Source organism: Stenella coeruleoalba (genome assembly GCF_951394435.1).
Source record: "Stenella coeruleoalba genome assembly, chromosome: 21".
In the NCBI taxonomy this organism is placed as follows: Eukaryota; Metazoa; Chordata; class Mammalia; order Artiodactyla; family Delphinidae; genus Stenella; species Stenella coeruleoalba.
In genome coordinates, this window is record NC_137167.1 from 3,800,255 (window position 1) to 3,827,947 (window position 27,693).

A 27,693-nucleotide genomic window follows, 5' to 3' on the forward strand; every position below is an offset into this window, starting at 1 on the left:
GGTGAGAAAAGATTCCCTTCTATCCTTAATTTGATGAGAGATTTTTGTGTGGAATAGATGTTGGATTTTGTCAAATGCTTTTTCTGTATCTGTTGTGATGATCATATGATTTTTTGTTTTTTAGTCTTCTAGGATGGTGAATTATTACCTCAACTGATTTTCAAATGTTAAACCAGCCTTGCAGTCCTGGATAAACCCAGTTGGCCATGATATATTATCTGTTTTATATACAGTCATATTCAATTTGCTAAAAATTTTGAAAGAATTTTGCATCTGTGCTTCCACATTCATGAAGGATACTCCTTTTCTAGTAATGCCTTTGTCTGGTGCTGCAATCAGAGTAATGTTGACCTCAGAAAATAAGTTGGGAAATATTCTCTCCCCTTCAATTTTCTGGAAGAATTTATGGAGAATTGGTTTTATTTATTTATTAAATGTTTGGTAGAACTTACCAGTGAGACCATATATCCCTGAAATATCTTTGTGGAAGGTTTATAAACTATAAATTCCATCCCTTTAATAGATGTAGGATTATTCAAATTATCTATTTCTTCTGGTATATCCTTTAGTAGATTGTTATTCAAGGAATGACATTAATCTAAGTTGTCAACTGTTTTGGCATAAGGTTGTTCATATTATTCCTTATTCTTTTAATGTGTGTAGTATCTAAGGTTATGTCTCTCTTTTCATTATTTATATTGTTAATTCATGTCTTCTCTTTTTGTTTTCCTGGTCAGTCTCCTTAGAATTTAATTGATTTTTTAAATCTTTTCAACAAACCATCTTTTAGTTTCATTGATTTTTCTCTTTTGCTTTCCTGCTTTTCATTGATTGCAACTCTTTATTATTTCCTCCCTCTATTTACTATGGGGTTTTTGTTTGCTTTTCTTTTTCTAATTTCTTAATGTAGATGCTTCATTAATTGATTTGTTCCCACTCTTCTAATAAAAGTGTTTAGTGCTCTAAATGTCCCTCTAAGCACTGATTTAGCTAGCCTCTACATATTTTGATATGTTTCATTTTCATTCAATAAAACACTTTCTAAGTTCTCTTGTAATTTATTCTTTGACCCACGTGTTCCTTGCTTTGCAAACATTTACTGATTTTCCAGATACATTTCTGTAATTAATATCAGCTTAATTTCATTTTTGATAGAGATCACAACGTGTATAATTTCAATCTTCTTGAATATATTAAAATTTGTTTCATGATCCAGAATATAGTCTATTTTGGTGAATATTTTGTGTGCACTAGCAGAAAATGTGGATTCTTCTGTTGTTAGGTACAATGTTTTATAAATCTCTATTAGTGGACAATGTTCTTCACGTACTCTATATCATTACTCATTTTCTTTCTACTGATTTTTTAATCAATTATTGATACAGGAGTGTTGAAATTTTAACTGTAATTTGTCTATTTCTCTTCATTTCTATCAGTTTTTGCTTCAGTATTTTGAAGGTCTGTTATTAGTTCTATATACATTTATGATTGTTAAGTCCTTTTGATGAATTGACTCTTTTATCATTCTAAAATATCCACTTTTATTCCCGGTAATATTCCCTGATCTAAAATCTACCTTTTTTTTATATTAATACAGCCATTCCAGCATTCTTTTGATTAGTGTTTGCATGGTGTATCTTTTCTCATTCTTTTAATAGTAACTTATCTGTGTCTTTTTATTTAAAATGTATTCCTTATAGACACTACATATTTGGCTCATGCTTTTATTCAATCTGATAATCTGTACCTTTTATTTGTATGTTTATACCATATATATTTAATATAATTGCCAATATGGTTGAGTTTAAATCTATCATTTTGCTATAGTTTTCTATTTGTCTCATCTGTTCTTTGCTTTTTTCCTTCTTTTCCTGTCTTCTGGATTGAGTAATTTTGTGACTCCATTTTATTTCTAGTATTGGCCTATTAGCTATACCTCAGATTTATTGTTATTGTTCCTTTCAGTGGTTGCTCTAGAGTTTACAATATGCATCTTTAGCTTACCCCAGTCTACCTGCAAATATTATATCACTGTATGTGCAGTGTAAAACCTTGTGACAGCTACTCCCATTTCCTTAGACAACCCCATCATCCACTTCATTCTACATAAGTTTTTTTTTTTTTTTTTTGCGGTACGCGGGCCTCTCACTGTTGTGGCCTCTCCCGTTGCGGAGCACAGGCTCCGGATGCGCAGGCTCAGCGGCCATGGCTCACGGGCCTAGCCGCTCCGCGGCATGTGGGATCTTCCCGGACCAGGGCACAAACCCGTGTTGCCTGCATCAGCAGGTGGACTCTCAACCACTGCACCACCAGGGAAGCCCCAATTCTACATAAGTTTTAAACTCCATGTGCATTGTCTTTAATTTGCCTTCAAATCAATCATCTTATAAAGGAGATTAATTTAAAAACATTATACTTATCCACACATTTCTCATTTCCAGTACTCTTAATACTTTTCTACAAACACACATTTCCATCTAATAAAGGATATATACTTTCCTCTTCTTTCTGAAGAAATGTTTTTCACATTTTTGGCAGTTCAGGTCAGCTAGGGATAAACTGTCTTAGCTTTTTCTTTGAGTGTCTGAAAAACTTATTTTGCCTTCATTTCTAAAAGACATTCTTTTTTTTTTTTTTGCTGACTAAGGAATTTCAGATGGAGTTTTTAATCTTTCAATAATTTAAAGTTATTTTTTCTCATTTTCTTCTTGGTTGTATAGTTTCTAAAGATAAGTCTAATGTAATTCTTACCTTTGTTGCTTTATATGTAATGTGTTTTTTTTAATCTTGCAAATGTTAAGATTTTTCTCTTTATCGTTGATTTTCAGTAACTTTACTATAATGTGCCTTGGTGAGGTTATAATTTTGTTTATTCTGCTTGGTGTTCATTAAACTCCCTTGAATTTGTGGATTTACAGTTTTTATTCAATTTGGGAATACTCCAGCCATTATTCTTCAAATCTCTCTGCTAACCCCCAATATAGGGTAAATTCATCCTCAGTACTAAGATGATAGCCTCCTGAGGACTCTACCCAAGGCCAACAGTGTTGAAAGCTCTTTCCATTCTGGCTTCTGGAAACAGGCACTATTTCCACCCACATGGGAGCTCTGGGAATTGTTTTACCTGTCATTTTTTGGTGGTTCTTTCCCCAATTAGTTTGTTCTCAAACATGTGCAAATTAATACCCATCCACAGACCCTGCAGATACCTGGGATTCTCTCTCTCTCTCTCTCTCTCTCTCTATATATATATATATACATCCTCCCCCCTTTCTGGTTCTCTGTCCTGCAAATGTTAGCTACCTTGCTCTCCCTCAGTTGTGATCTTTGTATCCTCAACTCAGCATATTGCTGGGCTCTGGGCTGAGGCCTGGATACTGTCTCAATGCAGTAGGCTGGGGCAATTAGATGGTTCCACTTGTGTACCTCTCTTGCTTCAGTCATCACTGTCCTACACTGTCTATTGCCCAATGTCTAAAAACTGTTGTTTCATATAGCTTTTTTCAGGTTTTCTAGTCATTTAAGAGGGGAGGATAAATCCAGTCCCCAGTAATCAATCATGGACAGAGCAGAAGTTCTTACTTGGAGAGCTTTTCAAAACACAGAGTCAAATTCATCTCACTCTCAGAAACTCAGATTCAGTAGGTTTGGCCTGGAATCCTGGAATCTTTACTTATTAAAAAGTACTCAGGTGATTCTGATACACAGGAAGCGTTGGAAACTATATCTTGATACATCAGGCAAAGCCTTGTTCAAACATTCTTCTAATCAGAAGGAGGGACAGACCTTTTCAGTTTTAAAACTTTTCCTGGTTCTGAGTATGGTGGGGGGTACTTACAGCAGACCAATGATCCAGTGAAAACAATAAGTTAATTCAGTCTCTGATCTATTAAGGTGCTCAGTCCTCCTAAGGGCTCTGCAAAGGAGATAATATTATCTGGATAATATTATCCAGAGCCTCTATAGTTTTTTTGTTTTGTTTTGTTTTGTTTTGTTTTTGCGGTACACGGGCCTCTCACTGTTGTGGCCTCTCCTGTTGCAGAGCACAGGCTCCGGACGCGCAGGCTCAGCGGCCATGGCTCTCGGGCCCAGCCACTCCGCCATATGTGGGATCTTCCCGGACCGGGGTACGAACCTGTGTCCCCTGCATCGGCAGGCGGACTCTCAACCACTGCGCCACCAGGGAAGCCCCCTCTATAGTTTTAATGTGTGGCAGTCTATTAAAAATTACCAGGCAGGCCAAGAGCTAGTTTAAAAAACAAACAAACAAACAAAAAACCCAAAAACCAATGGAAAGAAAATGTAATAGAAATAGACCCACAGAATATCTAGATATTGTAATGATAAGAAAGAGATTTAAAATAGCTGGGACTGATGTTCAAGAAAGTACTGGCAAAAGTGGAGAAAAATAAAAAGATGGAAAATTTCTACAAATGAATTAAATTTTATTTTTTTAAAAATCACATGAACATCCTAGAACTTGAAAATACAATGATCAATATTAAGAACTCAATACATAGATTTAAGATAAGATTTAAATTGTGCGTACAAAATGTACAGACTCACGCACAAAGAGGCAAAAAATATAATAGGAAATACAGATGGTAAACAATGAAAAATTCTGACATAGGTGTACATGAAATCCTAAAAGGAAAAGAGACGTAAGAAGAGATAGTGACCAAGATGTTTCTAAAACAGAGAAAAGATATCAAGCTACCAATTGAAGGGATTATGTAAGTGGCACTCATCCCATGACCCAAGTGGGATGAGTACAAAGAAAACCATATTTAGACACATCACAGGAAAATGGCTGAAAACTAAGCAAAAAACAAAAAAAACTAAAAGAAGCCAGAGGAAAAAATGACATTACTTTCCAAAGGAGTAACAAAGGAATGATGGAAACCGAGGAGATCTTCGAAGTGCTGAAAAAAACTTGCTAAACGAGACTGCTATACCCAGCAAAAATACGAAGGATAAAATGAAGTTTTGAGGCAAACAGAAATGGAGAGAAATTGTCTCCAGCAGACCTGCTCTGAACAGAGGAATATTCAAACAGAGGGAAAAAAATTCCAGTCATAAGCACATAAATGTATATTGGAACAAGAAGCAACATAAAGGGTAAATATGTAGGCGAATATAATGAGTATTGACAGTACGATGATTATAAAACCTTGTATGGTTTAAAATATATGCACAATTAAAATCCATGACAATAAACACAAAAGGGGAAGGGGTAAGTGGAGGCACAATATTACTCTAAGCTCTTAGCATTTGGGGGAAAGTGGTAAAAGTAATCATTTATATTAGAGTGTAATAAGTCAATCAGGAATGCTGTAATCTCTAAGATTTCTTTAGAAATGTATAATTAATAAACTGATAGAGGAGGTTAATGGTATACTTAAATATTTAAATTAATTCAAAAGGCAAGAAATAAGAGAATAAGGGATATAAAGTAAATGGACAAAGGAAATGAATAATAAGATGGCAGGTATAAATCTAAATACAGCAGTAATTATATTAAATGTAAATGAACTAAAAACTCCTGTTGAAACAAGGATACAGCAGCCTTCCAATTTTAGGCTTAGCTGGACTCTGCATAAACTGTAGTTTATAACAGATACTACTGAAAGGGCAGGGATTCCTAGAGCGAAATGTGGAAGGGGGAAGAACTTTTAGCTGCCAGCCCTGCATGGCTGAATTCTGAGGAAGCTTGAACCAAAGAGAAGCTGTCCTCCCAGTACTGTGGATTTTGTTTTTTAACATGCAAAAGATGAAGACCTTAATATGTCTTTGCTGCAAATCTTTTATTTTGAGAAGACCGCCTGAATGTGCCATTAAGTTATGCAAATGTAAAGCAAAGAGTCTCTGTAGAAGCTGTTTGAAAAGCTAAACTGTGCTTTGTTGTTGCAAATTGTTTTAAATTCTTGCTACTGTGTGCTTAAACTCCAGTTTGGTCTTTTCACAGGAATGCCTGTGGCTAGTTTCCTTCTAAATTAACCAAAAGCAAACACAACTCATCTCTGTATTATTTTTCTTCTGAAGACCACACACTAGTCTCACATGAAGAACTCATTTTCTTTCTATTAATATGACTTTACCTGTCCTCTTTGGGAAATAAAAACATTGCTTTACTCTTTGAAAAGAGAATTTCCCCCACTTCTTCCCCCCAAATGTATTTTCATTACAAATATCTCTTATTTTACCTGAGACTGCATCTATCTGATTCATCTAGGATGGAAAATATTCTAATAGATTATTTTCTATCCCCAAATTTCTCTCCTAGTTTGGGGATGGGGCTTGGCAGTAGGTGATTCAGTAAATCTCACCACATCACACTGACGTTAGCAGTTGTCAGTGGTAGGATACTGAGTTGAAAATATAAGTTGTTATGTTATTATTGAATGGTCTAGACAGTCTATGGTATAGAACAATAAGGCTAAGGATTAGAGTAGAGAAAAGCTATAGAGACAGGAAAGTATAGGTTGAGGTATAAACAAGGCAGGGCTTGATTAGGGGGGTGGAAATTCAATCTCTTAGTAACTGAAATAATGTTCATTCACTAGCAACATTTTTTGGAGTCTGTACTGCTTGCACAACTCTATGCCACTAGAGATGCAAAGAGGCATCCTAGAAGAGAATATACCTGGGAATGCATTCATAAAACGTAGATGAGGCCACACAACCGGTGCCACACGAAAAACAGGGCAAGTGGTCAAACTACAAAAGTTCAGAAAAGGAAGTAGACGATAAGGTAGTAAGCGAGAAGGTGCACTTTAAAAGGTAAAGCTGAGATAAAACGAGGAGGTGTTGGGGAGAATAGTCTACCAGATAAAAAGGTCCAGTGGCAGGAAAACGCTTCCTCACAAGATTATCAATTATTTAGTATGTCTTTTCATTTGTCATTTACTGCCCTTCCAGGGAATGCAGGCTAATAAAAAGTATGACTCAGTCTCTGCCTCAGGAGTTTAAACTGGAAGAGAGACCAGACAAAGAAACATCCATGCAGCCAGTAGAGGACAGGCAGGCCATGAAAAGTGCCAGTCCGCAGCTCAGCCATAAATTCGGACAAGAGCAGTGCTGCGTAGGGCACGGGTACAAGACAGGCGTCGGCATTAGACAAATGGAGGCTCCAAACTCAGAAGTGTGCCACCAGACAGCTGTGTGACCTGTGCGGATCTCACCACCGAGCCTTCGCTGGTCCCTACAAAGATGGCTCTGGTGAGGTCCAACAAGTCTCCTGGGGTAGGGAGGATGAGGTCATTGTGGTGAAAGGGCTCGACACGGCATCCAACTTTCTACCCTTCCCCTCCTCCTCGCACCTACTGATTTTCCCGCAAAGGGGTGGATGTGTGGGGAGAAGATGCGCGCAGACAGGGAATGATGAAGCGAGGCGGCCTTCTCCCCGCCCTCCGCCCCAGCTCCCGACCCGGTTCCGGGGAGTCGCCGTGGGAGCGGGGCGCGGGCACCGCGGTGCGGAGGGAGGCTCGGTGACGGTAAACACAGGCGCCATCAGAGTTCAGATCCTACCGGATTTCCGCGCCGCACCGATGCCTCCCCACCCCGGCGCGACCCTCTGCTTCCCCAGCTGTGCAATGGGGACACAGCACCTCCTGCCCCGGCCATCGTCCCGGCCCAACCGCGCTAGAGGGGCGAGCAGGCGCCCCCGACCGCCGGCCTCCTCCAGTCCTCCTCCCGCTTTGGCTTTGGCCTTTTGTACCGGCCCCACGTGATCCGCCCGGCCGGCTCTTCCCTCCTGCCCCGCCCCGCCCTCCGGCCTTTCCCGGCTCTCGGCCCAGCTCTTCCCGCTCCTCGGCCGTCCCCCTCCCGCGCTGCCCCTTCCTCCCCCTCCCGCTCGCCTAGCTCTCGGGCTGTTCCCGCGCCCTCCCCCAGGCAGCCGTTCCCTCGCGACGCTTCCCCTCCCCCCGCGGCTGTTCCACCGCCTCGCCTCCCCTCCCCCCGGCCGGAGCTCACTGTCTCCAAGATGGCGGCCGTGTCAGTTTGGGGCATCTCCGCGGTCCGGCCCGGGGCCCCGCTTACCCGGCGCTCTTCTCCCCCGGTAAGTAGTCGAGGGGCCGCCCCCGGCCGCCCCCGTCCGTCAAGCCCGAGGCTGAGCCGCTCCGGGACCCGCCTCGCCGCTTCGCGGGGCCGGTGGCCGCTGCAGGCCCCGCCGCGGCCTGCGCCGCCTCCCGCTGCTCTGCGCCAGGCCTCGGGCTGGGGCGCCGCGGCCGCCCCCTCGCGCCCGGCCGGCGCCCGGCTCCCGGCTCCCCCGCCCCGCGGCCCGCGCGCCGCCGCCGGCGGCCCGGGCCGGGCTCGGCCGGGGAGCGGGCAGCCGGGAGGGGGCGGCGGCGGTGGCCCAGGCCGCGAAGCCGCGGGCGGGCCGTGCAGGCGGCCGGCTCTCCCTCGGGGCGCGCCCACCGGCCTGGCTCCTGCGCCCGCCGCCCGGCCTGCCCGGCCCCTGCGCCCGCGCTCCCGGCGCTCGCGCTCGGCCCCTGCGGCCGCGCGGCGCGGGGTGACAGGCGGCCGTGTTGTGGTGCGGAGGGCGCACGTGCGGCGGCGTGTGCGCCGGGCTGTCAGCCCCGGCGCCGGGGGCGGCGGGCGCCTGTCAGCGCGGAGCCGCCAGGCCCGCCCGCGCCCCACCGCCCGGGACCTGCCTCCGGGCGGCCGCGGCTTCGGCGAAGCTGGGAGCGCAGATGTGCGGCTCTCAACTCTTTCACGTGATTTCATTGTTAACTTCGTCCTCGGGTTCCGTTCCCGTCCGGTGGGAGCCGCCGACTCCCCGTCGGCAAGCCGCGGGCTGGTGCCGTTACAAGTTTCTGAAGTTTCTCTCCCTTTAAAAATAGAGCGCGAAGAGGCGTTCGCGGGGAGGTGGGGGGGATGGAGGTCGGGGAAGGACTGCCGGAGGCGAGCTGCACTTTCTCTCCGGCCGCCGGGGTACTTTCCTGGAGTTAAAGCTCAGGTCTGCAGGCGCTTCGCTTACTGAAGACCTGAAGACCCGTGCGCATCCCGGCCCGAGAGACCGCGGGTGACTGTCCTTCGTTCTCTCACCTGCGAGGTTAAGCAGCCAGGACGGGCCCAGCGTCTGCAACTCGGGCTGAAGCCTCTCATTTCATTGTAGCGTTAATGCCTCCGTAATGCACCCACTCCGAGTAATACCGTGATTTCTGTCCTCTCGAGACTCTCACCACGGTGAAGCTGAGTTCTTCCCTCGGGGGACTGCTTTTCAGTCAGCTAATTTAGAAAAGAAGTCTTGGCTCAGGTTTGCGTGTTTCCTTCAGCCTTTTCTTATCAGAGTAATACTATCAGTTTCTTCATATCTGTTAGTTTTCCTTTTGATTTTAGAGGCACTCGGAAGAACGATTACTGTGGGAGCCATTTTTCTAGGATGTTTATGTTGTAAGTGCTCCTCAGAGTACTCCTTGGAGTTCTAAAAAACATTTAGGTAAAGGTAAATGTATTTTTGGAAGCAAAGAAGTTATTAGATTCGGAATTCATTATTTTGGTGATTTTCAAAAAGATTTGTATCTGCCAGATTCTTTTGTCTGAAAGAATACTGACTTTGATCCTGGAGAGGCAACGTATGTGTGTGTGTGTGTACAAACATATATGTGTGTGTGTATAAGTATACGTTGGTGTCTTATTCATTCATGTTCATTTCAGGACAGCAATCTTGAATCTTTACGAGGTCGTCTTCTCTTTAGACTACAGACAGGCAATACATTTTTCTCCTGTGCTGTACATTTGATATGTAGTGTGTACATTTGAAGCCAGTGATTCTGGGCCATTCTCATTTCTAGTTGCTATGTCTGTAGATTGGTTATGAACATTTTGACAGTTGTTGGACTCTCTCCAGTATATTGAATGTTACTAGGAGAAGCTTATCAGCATGTGATTCCTAAAATTTGAAGGAAATTGGAATTAAAAAAAATTCTTTGAACACTTTTTGCACTTGACTATTTCCAAAATGTTAATTTTGTTTCCACTTGGAATGTTGAAAGTAATATCATACTTAAAACGTGAACTTGGTTTGTGGAAATTGTATTTGTTTCTTTTACTATATGCAATAGTTAAAATTTTCTCAATGGTTTTCTGTCCATCTTATTGACTGTTTTCATCCAGGCTGAATGTCTGGAATTTTGATAGATGAAAGTTTCACTCTTACTTTCATTGCAGGATTCTTTCTGCTAATCTAGATACTTGTTGAAGTGCTGAATAGTTTCTTGGAGAAAGATGTCAAGGAAGAGTTTCAATTCATAGACTGGTGAGCAGAGATTGTGGAGGGCAGAATAGCCAGCACCCCCCTGGTTAGTTGTAGCCTAAGGTCATTCACAGTGCATCTCGTCTTGTTTCCTCATTGTATCCTAATTTTTAATCTTTTCTTCCTTTTCTTCGTTTTTCCAGTGGTTTACATACATGATCGTTTTGGAATGTTGATGGAAACATGATCAGACTCCTACAGGTGCTCAGTGAACACTGAGTGCTTTAAAGACTAGGATGTTTCAGTTCCAGTGTATTTATAAAACGGGCCTTGATAGGAAACTGACCTTGTTTTAATTGTTTTCCAGGCATAAGATGCACATTTTTCTGCTGGGAATGAGATGTTCTTGAGTTCTTACAACTTTATGAACAGACCCATGTGTGGTGCTATTGAGAAGTTTGTTGAGAAGTTTGAAGATATTTCAGATAACAGGTTGTTTTGGTTTCTAAAGTAAAAGTGGGGAGGCACTCTGTTTTGTGAAAGGAGGAAGGACTCAGGCCAGAAAACTTGTATGCTATGGTTAACTGGTTCCCAGCTTCCGGGAATGTTGTTTTCCATGGTGTAAAACTTACTCAGCATCAGGATAAGGGATAACGACTCTATGGATATACAGAATCCTTCACCATGGTAAAACTCGCCAACCCGCTGTATACGGAGTGGATTTTGGAGGCCATCAAAAAAGTGAAGAAGCAAAAACAGCGTCCTTCAGAAGAAAGGATATGCAATGCAGTGTCTTCATCCCATGGCTTGGATCGTAAAACTGTTTTAGAACAATTGGAGTTGAGTGTCAAAGATGGAACAATTTTGAAAGTCTCAAATAAAGGACTCAATTCCTATAAAGATCCTGATAATCCTGGGCGAATAGCACTTCCTAAACCTCGAAACCATGGAAAAGTGGATAATAAACAAAATGTAGACTGGAATAAACTGATCAAGCGGGCAGTCGAGGGCTTGGCAGAGTCCGGTGGCTCAACTTTGAAAAGCATTGAACGTTTTTTGAAAGGTCAGAAGGATGTGTCTGCATTGTTTGGAGGCGGTGCTGCCTCTGGCTTTCACCAGCAGTTACGATTGGCTATTAAACGCGCCGTTGGCCACGGCAGACTCCTTAAAGATGGACCTCTTTATCGGCTCAACACTAAAGCAACCAATGTGGATGGGAAAGAGAGTTGTGAGTCTCTTTCTTCTTTACCTCCAGTGTCACTCCTTCCACATGAAAAGGATAAGGTAAGAATGGCCTATGCATCAGTGTTCACAGAGCTGATGATACAGCATGCTACAAAGCCACATTTCTAGGAAGTTGAATAGAAGTTACCGTTGGTGTTTGGGGCCTTTTGTGGAATAATCACCTCCTGTTTTTTATTGGTGAATTCTAGGTGTGAGAACTCAGTAGATGCTAATTGTTCTGATACTTTGACATATTTGATGACTAAGATTCAAAGTGTAGAGTATTGCTCTGCCTAAAAGAACATACCTAGATTAGAATTAAAAAGTAGCACACAACTTTAAACCTGTTACATAAAAGTTCTTATAATACTTTATTGCTGAAGTTGATGAGCAGCCAAATGCTGGAGACTTTAAGAACCTGTCTTCTTTCTTTTTTCCGTTTTGATGCCGATTACTAGACAGGAATGAGACCGATTATCCTGACCATAGTAGTGGCTAAGCAGATTTAGCAATTCTTATTTTTGCTCTTTGTATTCTAACTTTTGGTCATGCTTTATTTTTTGCATATGATGAAGTCCTAAACATTATTATTTACGACAGGTGTAACTGCATGCATCAGGAATACAGTAGCCTATGTTCCTAAAGTTCTGGGGAGTCCGGAGTCTTGATACTCAAATGGTATACTTTACTGTGCTGTGTGTTTTATGCCATTATTTTGTACCATTGAAAGTATGTCTTCTTAACAGTCAATCTTGGCCCTTAAATAGATATTTGAGGATGAGGAGAGTTTTGTTAGCAGCTCCTTTGTACGTTGACCTGGTGTCTTAGCTGTGAATTTATTTCAGGTGTTCTGAATTGTGGTTCTGTGGGGAGTGGCTGTACTTTAAGTTGTTGCACACCTTACTGTACACCAGTAACATCATCGTCATTGCTTAAGATCGTGGAGGCTACTTCTAGGGTGTTAAGATTCTAAAGTTAACATTGAATGTATTTTAAAATATTTGAGATTTGATCTAAATTCATTGCAGTTAGTAACCCACCAGTAGATTTTTGTTTAAATAGCAACTGAAAATGAACAGGTTTTTTTTTTGGATGCAGGTTTTAGAGATCTATTTTAAGGTTCAGTTTTCCCTGTGAACTTTGAAATAGAAGCATTATCTTACTGTTACTACCCTTAAAATGATTCTGATGGAGTCATGGATTAATAGGCAATCCCATTCATAACATGGTTCATGCTCCGCGGCATGTGGCATCTTCCCAGACCAGGGCTTGAACCCGTGTCTGGGGAGGTCCCGCTAGGATTTTACTTTTGAAAGGGACTTTTAAGAACCATCTAATCCAGCAATCCTTATTTTGCAGCTGAGCCTGAGACCTTTGCATTAAAAAAATGTTTAATCCAGTAGAGATCTGCTGGTTTGCTTTGGTTAGGAACATCTCTTTGGTTTATATAACTTTAATATACAGTATTGTTAACCAAAGTAACTAAACTTGGAAAAATTGTGTTTCGTTGAGTAGACTTTTGTATATTTGTACTGGTCTGATTGGGAAACAAACTTATGATAGTATCTACAAAATTAGAGTTGATGAGATCCATTATATATTTTTGAATGGAGTCTTATGTTCAGTGGTTAAGTTTTGTGCATGACTTTCCCCAAAGATATGAAAAGCTCACATTAAAAATAATAATACAGTAAACTCTAGGGCAAGGAATTATTCCTCCTATGAACAGATTACGTTTGTTCCTTTTGTTGTATTTAACTACTTTCCTCTTTTTTTAAAAAAAACAAAACTGTCCAATCATTCCCCATTTGGAATTGATTGATTTGCTGTTATGAAAACCTAGATATTCTTTAAAAAAATTATCCAGATTATATTTGACAGGGGTGGAGAAAGGAAAGTGTAGGCTAGAAGTAGTTTCACTTTTAGGGCATTAATTAATTCAGCAAATAGTTACTGAGCACTTACTGTGGGCCAGGCACTCTGCTTGGAGCTGTGGTGGCCTTACCTGCTCTGGAGTGCATGTGTACCTACTGGTCTGCTCAGCTGTGGGTGAGAGATGAAGTTCAGGGACTATGGAGCAGCCTGAGTACGTTCTTCTTTTTTCTATACGGTTCTAACTTTTATTGTGATTATTAACCTTTGGAAGGAACTGTACATTAACTTTTCAGCCACTGAGTGGTTTTTGTTTTGCTGTTTTTGGTGAGATAGCTGTACAGAAATATTTTTAAGAGTTTTTGTGAAGACACTTGAACTTAAGTGTGTTTTCACTTGAGGGAGAATCTGGAGATACTGTGATTTAAAAGTTTTATCCATGTTATAAGGGAGATTTGCTGTACTAACTTTAGGTTGTTGTAGTTTATGGTGAGTTTATTTAACTTAATGATGTATTTATACTATATGCCAGACGTTACTTTACAGCCAGGCATATATTAACTCGTTTAATCCTCAAATAACTCAATGAGATAGGTACTGTTGTTTTACAGATGGAGAAACTGAGGCATAAAAGAGGTTCAGTAACTTGTCCGAGTCACAAAGGTATTAGGTGACAGAGCTAGGTTTTGGACTTGGGCATTCTGGCTCCAGAGTCTTTGTGACAGCGATACCTACTGCCTCTTGGGAGTTGTTGGGTATAATGCCTGTCACCGCATTCAAGTACACAATTGTAAATATTCTTGGTGTTAACTTCAAGGCACATTCTCTGATTGTAAAAGGACATGTCCCGCCCCCCGACCGTTCCCATTTCACTGGCTGCGTCCCTTTTTTCTCTTTCTGTCATAGAATGAATTCTAAAATTTACTTTGAACCAGCACTAAGAACGTATCAGAAACCAGAGATTATGAATAATCTAGTTTTGTATACCTGAGGTCCATAAATTAAAAAAACAGTTTGGTCTGCATGACTTTTTTTTTTCTTAAAGATATTTTTTGTGTTTCATTTTCCTTTCAGATGTCACTGAAGTCTTCTGATTTGTAGTTTGGGATTGGTTGCATGGCTGTAATAGAGTGCTTTCATTTGGGACAAAATGTTGCTTTCCCTTGAATTATGGGATATGGGTGAGGGTGATAGTGTGTAACTAGCTTAAATAACAACGTCCTCCTTGCAAATTTCTCTTTTTTTTGAAATACAGATATTACTGTAAGATAATTTGTTCATTTACTTCATTTATTCATTATTTATTCAGTAAGCATTTAGGCATCTACCATGAACAGTGCATTTAGGGTTTAGGTCCTGTTGGGGATTAAGGCATAGAAATGTGAAATAACTTTTTTGCAACGTTTGTTTAGCTTATGAAATATAACTTAGTTTTTTGCATTCACTATTTTTTTTTTTTGGTAACAATTAGGTATTGTGAATCTCTGAGAAAGAATGAGATGTTTCTTGGGTGAGGCTAATTATTATTTGAGATTCTAATGGTCCATTAAAAGAATTACTTTGGACACTGAGTCTCCATTTCCCTTTCAGGAGTAATTTTCACCTTCATTTCAAATTTCTGGGTTCATTTTACACAAAGAATAATTTACTTGAATATCTAAAGCTTATGTTCCATATTACTAGTACAGAAAACTATACGCTTATGGTAATCAGCCACATCAGGAAAGTGTTGTTAGCCTGTGGAGTATTGTGGAACAGAATTATATTTTGCTGAAGCATTCCACTTGGGAAAGGAAGAGAAGATATTGTCAACTAATGTTATTGTTTAGCTTATTACCCATTAGGTTATTAATGTTATTATTTAGGTGACTTGGAGCAGAAAGATCAAATGATAAATACTAGCCTTCTAATATAAGTTATATCACAATTCAGTAAACTCTTAGTGCAGTCCAGATTATTTTGTGTTACTGGAACTTGGCATTTTAAATTCATAGAATAAAAGGGGCATTGACAGGAACTTTGGTATTTGATGTAGAGTTGCTGATTAGAATGGAAATATGTTTTCAGGTTACGAGAGTTAAGAATGATAGTTTTGATTTAGCTATTTGGAAATGGCCTTTATTGTAAAATTGTTTCACATGTTATGTGTTAGAACAGTGATATGATAAAATTGTTTATAAATGTAAGCTTGGTAATGTTGTTTTCAGATATTTTGTTGCTATCATACTTTTTAGTAATTGTCCATGCTATTAAATTCAGGGGTGTGTTGACTGCTTGGCAGAATGATTGTCTATTTAAAAAAAAAAAAAAACACAGGCACACCAAAAAACTGCAAAGTAAAGGTGCTACAGAAAAGTTGAGAAGAGATACATTAGTAGTAAAAAGTGGAAGAAGTTCTCAATTTAAAAATCCTTATGAGAGCATGCAAGGAAGTGTATTTCATAGTAAAATTATTGGGAAACTTTTTAAGTTGCAAGTTTTAATTCTTACATCATGGGGGAGGGAATGGAGGATAATGCCAACTGTATCAGTCTTTAAGTGAAGAAGGATTATTTTAGTGAAAATTGTCCTAACCTCATGTAGTTGACTTTATTTTTCAAGTAATGGCAAGGATACAGCGACATGAATATTGTAGATTTTGTAATGTCACCGAGTTTGCAACTGATTGATCTCAGTAGTTATATTTTCTTACATTATAATTAATTACATTAATTATAATTACAGTAATTGTACATTTCTTACATCATTGTTTGTACCATTTTTTGGTGACTCTTAAATATCCTGGGTCCTGAGGAGAAACTGGCTAGAAATAAAAATTTGTTACTAACAAGTCATTGAGGTGGATTAAATATAAACGTGGTTAATATAAACTGACTTCGTCTCAGCAGACTTGTTCTATTTAAAAAGAAAAACAGAAATTTAAAAATAACTCAGGCAGAGATATGTTTGTAATGCAATATTTATTTAAATACAATCAATTGTACAGATATTTTAAAAAATTTTATTTTTGGCTGTGTTGGGTTTTCATTGCTGTGTGCAGGCTCTAGTTGCGGCGAGCGGGGGCTACTCTTCGTTGTGGTGTGCGGGCTTCTCATTACGGTGGCTTCTCTTGTTGCAGGGCACAGGCTCTAGGCACGCAGGCTTCAGTAGTTGTGGTGCATGGGCTTAGTTGCTCCGCGGCATGTGGGATCTTCCTGGACCAGGGCTCGAACCCATGTCCCCTGTATTGGCAGGCGGATTCTTAACCACTGCGCCACCAGCGAAGTCCCTGTACAGATACTTTTTTGGTCTTCTAGTTAGCCTTTGAGCTATGTGTGCTTTGGTAGTTTTCAGTCCATGACACACCCTGAAAGAAAACTTGAGCTACTAAAGCAACCTTTGATTTAGCCATTGCTGATCAAACTTTTGTACCCAGCCAGTGCACACAACCTAAACATTTTTCTTAGAGTTACAGTTGCTAACACTTTACTCTTTCTTGGGCTAACTTCTTGTAAATTGATGAAATAAATGGAAGAAATTAACGAAGACATCAGATAGTACTACAAATTGCTTCTAACCTCTTTCTTTATCCTGTATCAGGAGGCCAAGGGAATGTAAGCAGTTGCTTGTAGAAACCTATTAATAGCTAACATTTGTTAAGGCCTAACAGTGTGTTGGGCACTGTTCTGAGTACTTTCTTATTGAAGTCTCAAAAGAACTTTACATGGTTAAGTTTTATAGGCATGATATATTTATATAATAGCTATTTAATAATACAAGTTTTTATTATGGCTTCTTATAAAATGCCAAATGGAAAATAAATATATGCAAAATACATTATTTTCTTATTCTGCTGCCTGTTTTTTATTCAGTTCATTCGGACACGTGGGCCAGCACTTTTTTACATTGTACTTAACTGTTAATACTATGAAAGCAAATAGATAACAGGAACTGTGCGATGAATCTGGGGAAAGAAATATTGTATCATTCCAGGTTTCTTGAGGTTGTAAGAATCTCCTTCACAGATATTTCTTCCCTTTCTATTTAGAATAGTGGATAAAGTATATTTACACTGACATGTTTCTTAGATATGTGAGAGGACTGAATCTGGGTGCCAAGTTTGCTGGTTAAACTAGAGTTAAAAATGTTGTTTCTAGTGAACTGGGAAATGTTTTTTAAAATTATAATACTGAATACTTTTCATGCTCTGATTTGAAATTTTTTAAAGAACCAAGTAAATGTTACATATAGGGATTAATTAAGAGCCTCAGTCTGGTAAAGTTGTTTACCAGTTGGCTACTCAGGGGTGGAGTCAGTTCATAAAGAATCTGCAGCAGATGAATTAAGCCAGTAGCCACTTCACCCTTCTGCTTTTCCCAGCTGGAGTAGGATTAGGACTCATTCAGCTGCAGCTGGTTCCCAGGAAAATCTAGGCTGTTTCTTCTGGTTTTCTCCTTTTGACAGGAAAGTCAAAGTTCCCAACAGATGGCTTTCATCAGCACTGTACATAACTCTGTAAATTCAAGTCAAAAGAATTACTTTCAACTTTATTAAGGGACAGGTGAAGAAACAGTTCGTAGTATGGCCCTATTTGGTTTAGGGTTGAAATTAAGCATAGAGATTATAGGAGTGTAGCATTTAGATTTGCAGAATGCCATTCTGGGTCAAAATAGTTTTTAACTGCTAGCAATTAAAGAAAAAGACCTGCTAAGAAAAAATAAGTCTGGCTGTAGTGTTGAGTAAGGTATATTTTTTGATTACAGTATATTTTATATATTTATTTATGTTTTATATGTTTTATGTTAATATTTTATATTAAAGTGTACATTTTTATTAAGGTATGTAATTTTTATTTTGGATTATTCTTACAAAGCATAGTTACATTCTTAGAAAAAATAAAGGGTAGAATCATCTCCATTTTGTAGAACTTGTAGCCAGTAGCAATCTTGGATAAAAATGATTCTCATCTTATTTCACAAATAGAGAAACTGAGGGTCAGAGAGATTTGAGTGTCTTGCTTAATGCCCCACAGGAAGTTAATTGCGTCTGGGAGAAGTGGTCGGGCCCTTCTCAGTTCTGTGCTTTTTTCGTTAGGCTGTAGTACTGTCTTACAGTTTTAGAGAGCAACGAGTATAAAATAACATTGTTAGAAATCTCTTCCTTAATGGAAACCATAGGATGAACCCTGGTGTAGAGAATTTTGGTGGTTTTTGTAAACCACAAATATGTAAATCTGCTTGTTTCGGTGTTTGAAGACTCCAGAAAGTCGAAACAGTTTTTTGTTTTGTTTTGTTTTTGGAAAAGACTGCTTTCTTATGACCCAAACTAGAGGAATTAGAAAGTTTTCTTCTGTTTTAGCTAAATATTAGGAGAACATGTTAAACTACCCTAATGCTGGGAGATGAAGTACTCCTTGAGTTTTGGAAAAAATGTCCACTTCCAGTTAAGTCTAATTTTCAGAACGTCTGCAACTCACGATGTCCGCATGATTTGGGTAATTGGTTTGAACTTAAAATATTTAAGACGGAGATAGAAAGGTACAAGCCTTTCTATTAATTAATGAAGTAATTCTCATTAAAGGCATTAAATATGGGTGGCCTAGAAGTGTACAGTTCATCACTCATTGTTATGTATACATAGTATCTTGGTTCTGGGTGAGTTTGTTAATACCAGTAAACAAACCTTACAGGGAAGGCAACAGGCAACAGGTCATGTTTGTCTTTTTTGGTCTTTATGACTAACCGTTCATCTCTGCATTACTTTTAACTTTTACTTTGCTGTAAAACTTAGCAAATAGACTAGGAAGTGGCAAATAAAGGTTAAGATTGGGGACAGTTATAAAATAATTGGATAGAGTAGTATGGCACTATTTGGTTTAGGGTTAAATTAAGCATAGAGATTATAGGAGTGTAGCATTTAGATTTGCAGTAGGTGGTTTTAAGATTATTGGTAAAACTTGTTAAGGAGAAAGTGACTGCTGTAGAAAGACAATCAGGCAGACTAAAAAACTTAAAACCTTTGTATATGTGAAAGAAGACAGCTGATTCCTTTACCTTTTGTGCAGAAGAGGTAGAGTCCATGTACGTGAGATTATTATCGTGCTTTCACTGTAGGCTGCCTTTTCCTCCAGGGAGTTGTGAACTGTAGTTGACCTAGAGAGCTGTTGTTCAGTGTTGGTTTTCAGTTCTTTCTGCTTAGTACAGTGCAGGTTTGTCTTTTTTCTTAGTCATTGGCTACAGCGAAGCATTTAACTCCTGAGTTTTCTAGAACCTATAACAGAACTCTTGGAAACATTACATTTTTGGGTGTGTGTTGAGTATGATGCTGTGTTTTAATAGTTTCCTAACTTTTCTATTCAGGACATATTTAAATATCTGACGTAGGGTTTAGATCCTCTTTCACCATTTTCCTGCTTTAGTTATTTCATTTCTTCTCATGCCAGTCTGTTTTCCTTTAATTCTCTAACATAAAGCTAAAGTCCTGTTCTTTCTAAAGCAGTGGTTCTCGACGCTAAATCCACTTTAGAATTACCTGAGGAGCCTTAAAAAATAACCACCAAGCCAATTAGACTCCAACAGTGGGGCCCAGATTTCAGTTTGTTTATTTGTTTGTTTGTTGAAGTCTCCATGTGCATCTGATATGCAGCTAGGGTTGAGAACCCCTGCTCTAGCGCTTCGAACCAACATGTCCTGTGGTGGGAACTGGCTGAGGGAGTCAGGGGACAGAATTGCCTAGGGATTGAAATTCAGATACAGGAAACAGCACATTTCACACCTACTCTCATGAACGCACTTTGAACCCAGGACAGGGTACCTCTGGAAACCTGAATTTTGTTCTACTCCGTGACCATAACTGCCTTAATTTTCCACTTTTCTCTTTTCACTCTTGCTGCACCTGCTCTTTTATCTCATCAAGGTTTCCCATAGGGAATGTAGTTCAAAGAAGGTTCCCTGTGTGATTCTGATGCCCCTCCTATCCCCCCATGAATGCTTTTCTTCTAATTGTGTGGCCTTACGGTTTATCATTGCAGTTACTCACTTTACTCCTGCATCTAATTGGCAAACCCCAACCTTGAAATTAAGCCAACCATCCTCTCCCTGCTCCTCTGTGAGACTCGATCATTTTGAAGAAAATGGCACAAACCCACTGGTAGGTTGCCACTTGCAAGTTTGTGGCCTCAGATCTCAGCTCTGTCTTCTGCTTGGGGATGTACGTCTGTGTCTGTAGTCTGTTTTCTCTGCAGCAGTTCAATATTCCCTCCAACCCTTTTGCCTCTCTCATTTTCAGCAGATACTCCTGTATTCTGCTTCATAGAGAGAAGAGAATCTTTCTGACCATATGAGCTCATCCAGCTTTACCCTTCCCACGCTACCCTAAATACATTTGTACTTACTTTTACCCCCTTTACTACCCCTTCAGAGGACGTGAAAGAAGCATCTAGAGGTAATATCTCTGTTTATGTGCAGGATCCTTTTCTTTCCTGCCTTAGGAACCTTGCTCCATCAAGTGTTCCAGTCTTTTCGCTCTTTGCCCCTTAGCATAGAGAAGTCTCTCCCATCAAGTCAGAATAGAAGCAACACTGCTCCAGATTCTTCTCTCCATCTATACCCTGTCTCCTTCCCTTCGTTTTGAAACTTCTTGGAAAAAAGTCTACAGTTGTTCCAGATCTGTTGCAATCTGGCCTTTGGCCCTAACACCGTCTGAAACAGCTCTTGTGGACAGTTTTCAGTCTTTATCTTACCTGACCTCTCAGCAGCACTTAGCATTTGTTTACTCTTCTCTCTTCCCTTGACCTCTGGGATGATTCTTTCCTAGGTCTTCCCCCACTCCTCCCATCTTTCTGGTGATTCATTTTCAGTTTACTGACTTTTTATCTTTTGCCTGTAGCTTACATGTTGGATTCCCTAAGGTTCTGTTCTTTGTCTACTTATTGTGTTAACCTTCCTGAGTTATCTCCAGATGTACCTTCTCTATACTGATGACTCTAAATTCATATCTTAAACCAAATCTCTCTTTTGAGCTCTGGACTTATATATCTCACTGTGTAGTGTAGTGTCTTATCTCAGGCACTTCAAATTCATGATGACCCAGAAGGAGTTTATCACCCTCCTTCAGCTTGCTCTTTTGATTTTTTACTGTGGTGAGAGGCATTGCCATTGACTCTGATTCCTAAAACAGGAACTTCGGTGCCATCTTCTACGCCTCGCTTGCTCCTCTTTTGGATTCAGTTCTAGTCCATCCCCAGTCTTTTCTGCTGCTTTAACATCTCTATTAATGAGCCCTTTCTCCATTCTAGCTGCTACTCTCTTGGTGCAGGTCCTCATTGTTTCTCTCCTGACTTAGTGTAGTAGCTTCCTCACTGGTTTTCCTTCCTCCAGTATCATCTCCTTCTGGTTCTCATTATTGCCAAGAATGATCTTATCAAGAAGCAGTTAAGAACACAGGCTCAAGAACCAGACCATCCAGGTTTGCATCCCATGTTGGTACTACTTGCCTTATGACCTTGGGTAATTTGCTTAATCTTTCTTTGCCACATTTCTTTTTATAGAATGGGGATAATACAGTACCTCTCTCATAATGAAGTAGTGAAGATTTAACGGGTTAATGTAATGTACATCAGTGTTGTCTAATAGAGCTTTGTACGATGGTGGAATGTTTTATACCTGTACTCAAAGCAGTAGCCACTAGCCATATGTGGCTCTTGAGCTCATGAAGTATGGCTGGTTGACTGTAGAACTTAAATTAAAATTTTATTTAATTGTAACTTAAGTGAAATAGCCACATATGACTAGCAGCTATTGCATTGAGCTACACATAAGTCTAGTGCTCTGTAAATGTTACGTATTACCATCTTTCTAAAATAAACTCTGCTTAAGATCCTTCAGTGCCAAATTCTGTGGCATCATATATATGATTTTTAACCCCCTACTTTACCTCCCATGTTGCTCCAAATTGTCTACTGCTACTGCTTCATGTGCCCTCTGTGTTTCACTATACGAGTGATTCTCAAAGTGTGGTCCTAGGACCAGAAGTAGCAGTAATGTCACTGGAAAACTTGTTTGAACTGCATATTTTTGGGCCATATTCCATGCCTACTGAATCACAAACTGGGGGTGGGGTCCAGCAATTTGTATGTTAATAAGCCCCCCATTGATTCTGATGCGTGCTGAGGTTTGCACATTCCAAACTACTTGGAGTTCCTCAGGTCTACCTTGTTTTCTCTTGCTCCTTTGTTTTCGTCCCATCTGGAATCCTTTCTCTCTTCTTTACCAGTTAGTTCTTATTTCACCTTGAAGACTTAGCCTAGGCATATCCTTTATTTCTTCCTTGTCACCCATCCTGCTTCCAGGCTGACTTAGAGAGCTGTCTTCAAGCCCCTGATATCCTGAACACCCCTCCTTCATAGCCCATTTTACACTGTATTGATAGTGAACTTAGGATCTGGTTTTTCATCTTTATACCCTGTCTATCTAACGCAGTGTCTGGTGCTTTGCAAGTATTTATGGAACATCTTCCAGGTGCCAGCACAGTGATTAGGTCCTGAGTGAAGAAGATACAGTCCTGTAATTAACACACACAGTGATAAGTGCTCTGATGGGCTGAAACAGAGTGCTGTGGAAACCCAGAAGAGCGGGTGGGGAAAGTTAGGGAAGCCTTCTCAGAGGAAGTCACATGTGAGAGGTTAGAAAATGGGGAAGCAGATGGGTGGGGTGGGAAAGAGAGCGGTTCCTGCAGAAGGAACAGCATGTACAAAGACCTAGAAGCAAAACATTGTGGGCCCATAATAAATGTTTAATTGAATATGAATAAAAAAGTCACATGTTTAACTTCTAGGTTTTGGTTTTGAAGTCGCTACTCTCCCTAGTAAACTTTAGTTAGCATTTTATGTTTCTGCATTTTATAAGCAGCTTTGGTATTTGATATCATGCTTTCTTTGAGCTGATGATTAAAGGTATGATAGGGTAACCTCCAAGCCAGCAGGATACATTTATCTTTTTTCTTTCTTCCTTTCTGTTTTTTTTTTTTTTTTTTTTTTACCTTTTTATGGTAGAAGAAAGAATTTATCTGAAGAATTATCCTCCAGGGTGAGTAACACATCGGTGGTAGCAGAGGTAAACAGCATTCCTTTCACTGCATAAGAATAGGCCAAGATTTTAAGCAGGCAACTTCAAATTTAGGGCATTGACAAAGCATATCATGAGGAGGGCTGAAAGGCAGCCAGCATGACAGTCACCACTGGTCACTTCTGTAGCCCCGCTCTGTGTTGGCCCTTTTTGCCCTTGTTGCTGCCATCCTTGGCTTCTTGTTGCTCTCATTTACCCTCCATTGTAAGCGCATCAAGGCCTTGGTTAATGTGCTATGTAAGCTCCCTTTTTCATAGCTGTTGAATACCCACTTTATCTATGTACGTTTTAGTAAAATCTCACCTTTTACTCTCTCTGACTGTTCTACAGGTGGGTTGGCTCCATCATCTACTAACTGTGAAGAAAGTTAAAAATACACGATTTTGTTTCTGATAACTTCAGCTACGCGGAGAACTCAACTTCAGCCAAGAAAGCTAGAGAAGGAGAAAGGGAAATAAATAGTCTTTTCCCCCCAAACTTTGTATGAGTGGTAATAACATACTCTGAAGTGTTGCACAGATTAAAAAGAATTTTGCTTTCATACATATTATTTTTGACATAGTACTTGTAGTAAGGTAGGCAGTCCAAGTGCTATGGTGGCCGGGTTTTGCTTACGCAGAATTGTATGGTTGGTTAAGGGAATAAATAGAACTAGAACCAGGTCCCTTTCAAGCCCAGTACTCTTTCAGCCACATTAGGCTGCCTCTTGTTCATGAAAATGACAAGCATTAAAAAAAGTGGGTACTTCTTCAGCATTTATTACATACATCTGTTAAACCACTTATCAAGTCATACATGTTATTAATCCTGTATCCAGGTCTTGACAGATTGTAATATGCTCAGAAAATGTTTGTTGAATGGAAACTGTCAGGTTTAAACTGGAAAGGGGAATGATAGAAATTAGGTTGATTTAAAAATTTTTTTTAAATATTAAGTCTCCTAGTAAACTTAGAAGCTGAACCATTTATCCTCTCAAAATAATATAGATTGAAAGGAGAGAGAGTTCAGACGTTTTCTGCAAATGCTTGACACCTCAGCTGAAAAGTACCATTTGCCACTTCTTTGGGGTAATATTTGTTCTCTGTTACCCCTGTAGTATTTTTAAAAGTGTAAACAATGGTGTTTTCCCAATAGGTAATACATTCACGGGTACATAACATTTCAAACGTACGGAAGAGTATCCCACGAGAAGTGTTCTTCTGACTCTGGTTCCCTAGCCGACCGGTTCCCTTCCTGGGCAGCGGTCAGTGGCTTTCGTTTCTTTTTTACCTTCCAAGGAGATTCTGTGTGTATGTAAGCAGTCACTTTATATATACATTTTTTTTCTCACAGTTGGTAGCATATCTTAACATACTGTTGTGCACCCTCCTTTTTTCCATCTCTACTTAAGGACATATCTTAAGTGTGTTCCACATCAATACGTAAAGTTTGGTGGTATTCCTTTATGTGGGTGTGCCATAATTTATATAACCAGTCCCTTGCTGATGGACATTTGTTTCCAATTTTTTGTGACTACAAATAGCACTCAATAACCTCCTTTGTGCATTATTTTACTTACAAATTCCTAGAAGTGGAATAATTGGGCAAAGAGTGTGTCTTGGTAATTTTGATATTTCTAAATTTCTCTCCATAGAGATTCACCCACAGTGTATCAGAATAGTTGTTTCCCTACACCCTTGGCAACACAGTTTATCAAACCTTTTGATCTTTGGCAGTCTGATAAATGAATAATCATTATCCATTTTTGACCCTATGCTTTTGCTTTCATTGGAGTTAGCTCTTCCGACCTAGTGACCAGAGACAACCTCTGATCTGTATTTCTACTGTTAGACTGTCTTAAGCCTGATTACTTGAAAATGTACAATTTTTGGGGTCATCGTAAATTTTTTTTAACTGCTGCTTTGTTGCTTTAAGAAGTATCCAGGTCTTTTTGCTGGACCTCCCTTGTGAGCAGCAGTTTATACTGATAGGTTTCTGTCACGTAGAGTCAGCTCCCACAACACCCCCAAGTAGAAATCTTAGCCTGTCGCTTTTCTACTGATGGCAAGGAGCAGATGATTTAGTATGACCTTCTTTGTCAATCTTTTTAAGGGCTTGTATTTGAAAACTTATATAATTTTGAATAAATATTATATGCTTGATGTTACATTTAGGTCATAACAACATTTTAAGGAAGACTGTCTATTTTATAGAAGAAACAAAGGCTCATAGAGGTCTAGTGATATGCCCAAGGTTGTATAGTTATAGTATACGTGCCAGAATGTAGAGGCTAGTGGAGTGTCAAAAGAAAAAAGCACTGTGAATTCAGAGTTGAGATAAACTGAAACTCTGGTAAATTGGTGCAGTGGTTTAAAGTATTCCTGAATTATTACAACATTATTTCTGATTAGTTTAGGGCTTATATTTAAGAGTACATTATCTTGACCTCATCAATTACTTGTTGTTTGATCTTTAAATTACTTTGCCCTCCATGAGCTTCAGTTCCTTTTCTGTAGGAGAGAAGTAACCACCCAATGCATGCAGCAGCTGCCTACTAAGGATTGTTTTAAGCCTGAGCAGGTCATGGCTCCAGGGATTTTTTTTTTTTTTTTTTTTTTTTTTTTTTGCCTTCACTTTCAAAAATAAACAGCAGGATATAGTGCTGATTTTCCTCTCCTTTCTCCTGTAAAACACCAAACACCAAACCAAACAAATCAATTTATTAAACCACAAAATCTTGCCATCATACTTTAAAGACTGAAGTTTTCATGAACACATGTCAATTTTAACAGGACATAGAAGCAGACATATAAATAGCTTAAAAAGCATTTTTCACATATCTGTAATCCATTTAAGTTAGGATGGATGTTCTCTGGTCATGTTCTTTTGGAATAGGCAAAATATTTGACAATCCCTCATTTGGTCCTGTTTTTTAAGTAATAGTAGCTCTCTCTTCCCCGAGTAAAAACAACAACCAAAACACCAACAACCCTCACCACCCCCCTCCCCGCAGAGTACCCCCTTTGTTAAAGTTGTTCATATAAGTCTGTATTTTGTATCTTGAATTTCAAGATTAGAGTAATGATGAAGCCTTAGAGCTGTTGTTTCTCCCCATGCAAAGCAACCTGGCCCATATCGGAAGTCAAACTAAGGACTTTAATATAATTAAGCACCATGTTTTATTTTTATAGCACTGCTTCTCAAATTTTCATCTGGGAATCTTGTTAAAATGCAGTTTTACATCTTTGCTGAAGCCTGAGATTTTGCATTTCTAACAAGCTCCCAACAGTTCCGCTGCTGCACAGAACACACTTTGAGCAGCAAGTTTCTGTAGGACTGAATCTCTCCTTTACTCTTTTTTTTAAAAAATTAATTAATTAATTTATTTTTGGCAGTGTTGGGTCTTCGTTGCTGCACGCAGGCTTTCTCTAGTTGCAGCGAGCGGGGGCTACTCTTCATTGCTGTGTGGGCTTCTCATTGCGGTGGCTTCTCTTGTTGTGGAGCACAGGCTCTAGGCGTGTGGGCTTCAGTAGCTGTGGCACGCGGGCTCAGTAGTTGTGGCTCGCGGGCTCTAGAGCACAGGCTCAGTAGCGTGGCACATGGGCTTAGTTGCTCTGCAGCATGTGGGATCTTCCCGGACCAGGGCTCGAACCTGTGTCCCCTGCATTGGCAGGCGGATTCTAAACCACTGTGCCACCAGGGAAGCCCCTTTACTCTTGACTGATTGTGTCTTAAATCATACGGTTATTTTCAGGTATTCATTTAGACTTCCACTGAACGTCTATGTCACAGGCACTGTGCTAGGACTGGGATTATAATGGGGATGCTGGATAGATACTCTGCTCTCAGTCAAGGGAAAGCCAAGGAAATAATAACAACCAAGTATATGAAATTGTGATAAGTCCAGGGAGCTCTGAAAATCTAAGTACAAAACTACTTTTTAAACAGGTTTAAGAAGATAGTGAAGCTAGGTTGTCTGGTACATTGACGTCTAAGTTCCCATCTAAGTTCCCAATAGGCATAAAGTGGAACTCTGATCAAAGTGTCAGTCTAAAACAGATGATGGCAAACTTTTTTTTGTAAAGGGCCAGATAGTACATATTTTAGGCTTTGTAGGCTCTATAGCCTCTGACCTAACTACTCAGCTCTTAGCAGAGTAGCCATGGGCAATACGTAAATGAACACGTGTCATTTGGTCTGAAGGCCATAGTTTGCCCACCCTGCTCTAGAACAGCAGTATATTACACTCAGTTGTAAGATGTGTTGAAAATAATTGAAAATAAAGTAATGATTTATTTAAAAAATTGAGGTGGTTACCTC

At 39.9% G+C, this 27,693-nt stretch overlaps 1 protein-coding gene across 2 annotated transcripts in view; it reads left to right on the forward strand.

Moving 5' to 3' along the window:
• The first annotated feature begins 7,008 nt into the window (after nt 1-7,008).
• Nucleotides 7,009-27,693, forward strand: part of KAT6A (lysine acetyltransferase 6A) — a 110,672-nt gene continuing 89,987 nt past the window's right edge. The window contains exons 1-2 of one of the 2 annotated variants that reach the window (XM_079909449.1): nt 7,009-8,056; nt 10,563-11,479. In XM_079909449.1, the coding sequence (XP_079765575.1) occupies nt 10,880-11,479 (600 nt within the window). In that variant the 5' untranslated portion in view covers nt 7,009-8,056; nt 10,563-10,879. The remainder of the gene's footprint in view (nt 8,057-10,562; nt 11,480-27,693) is intronic. The other variant, XM_079909448.1, reaches the window with a different exon arrangement.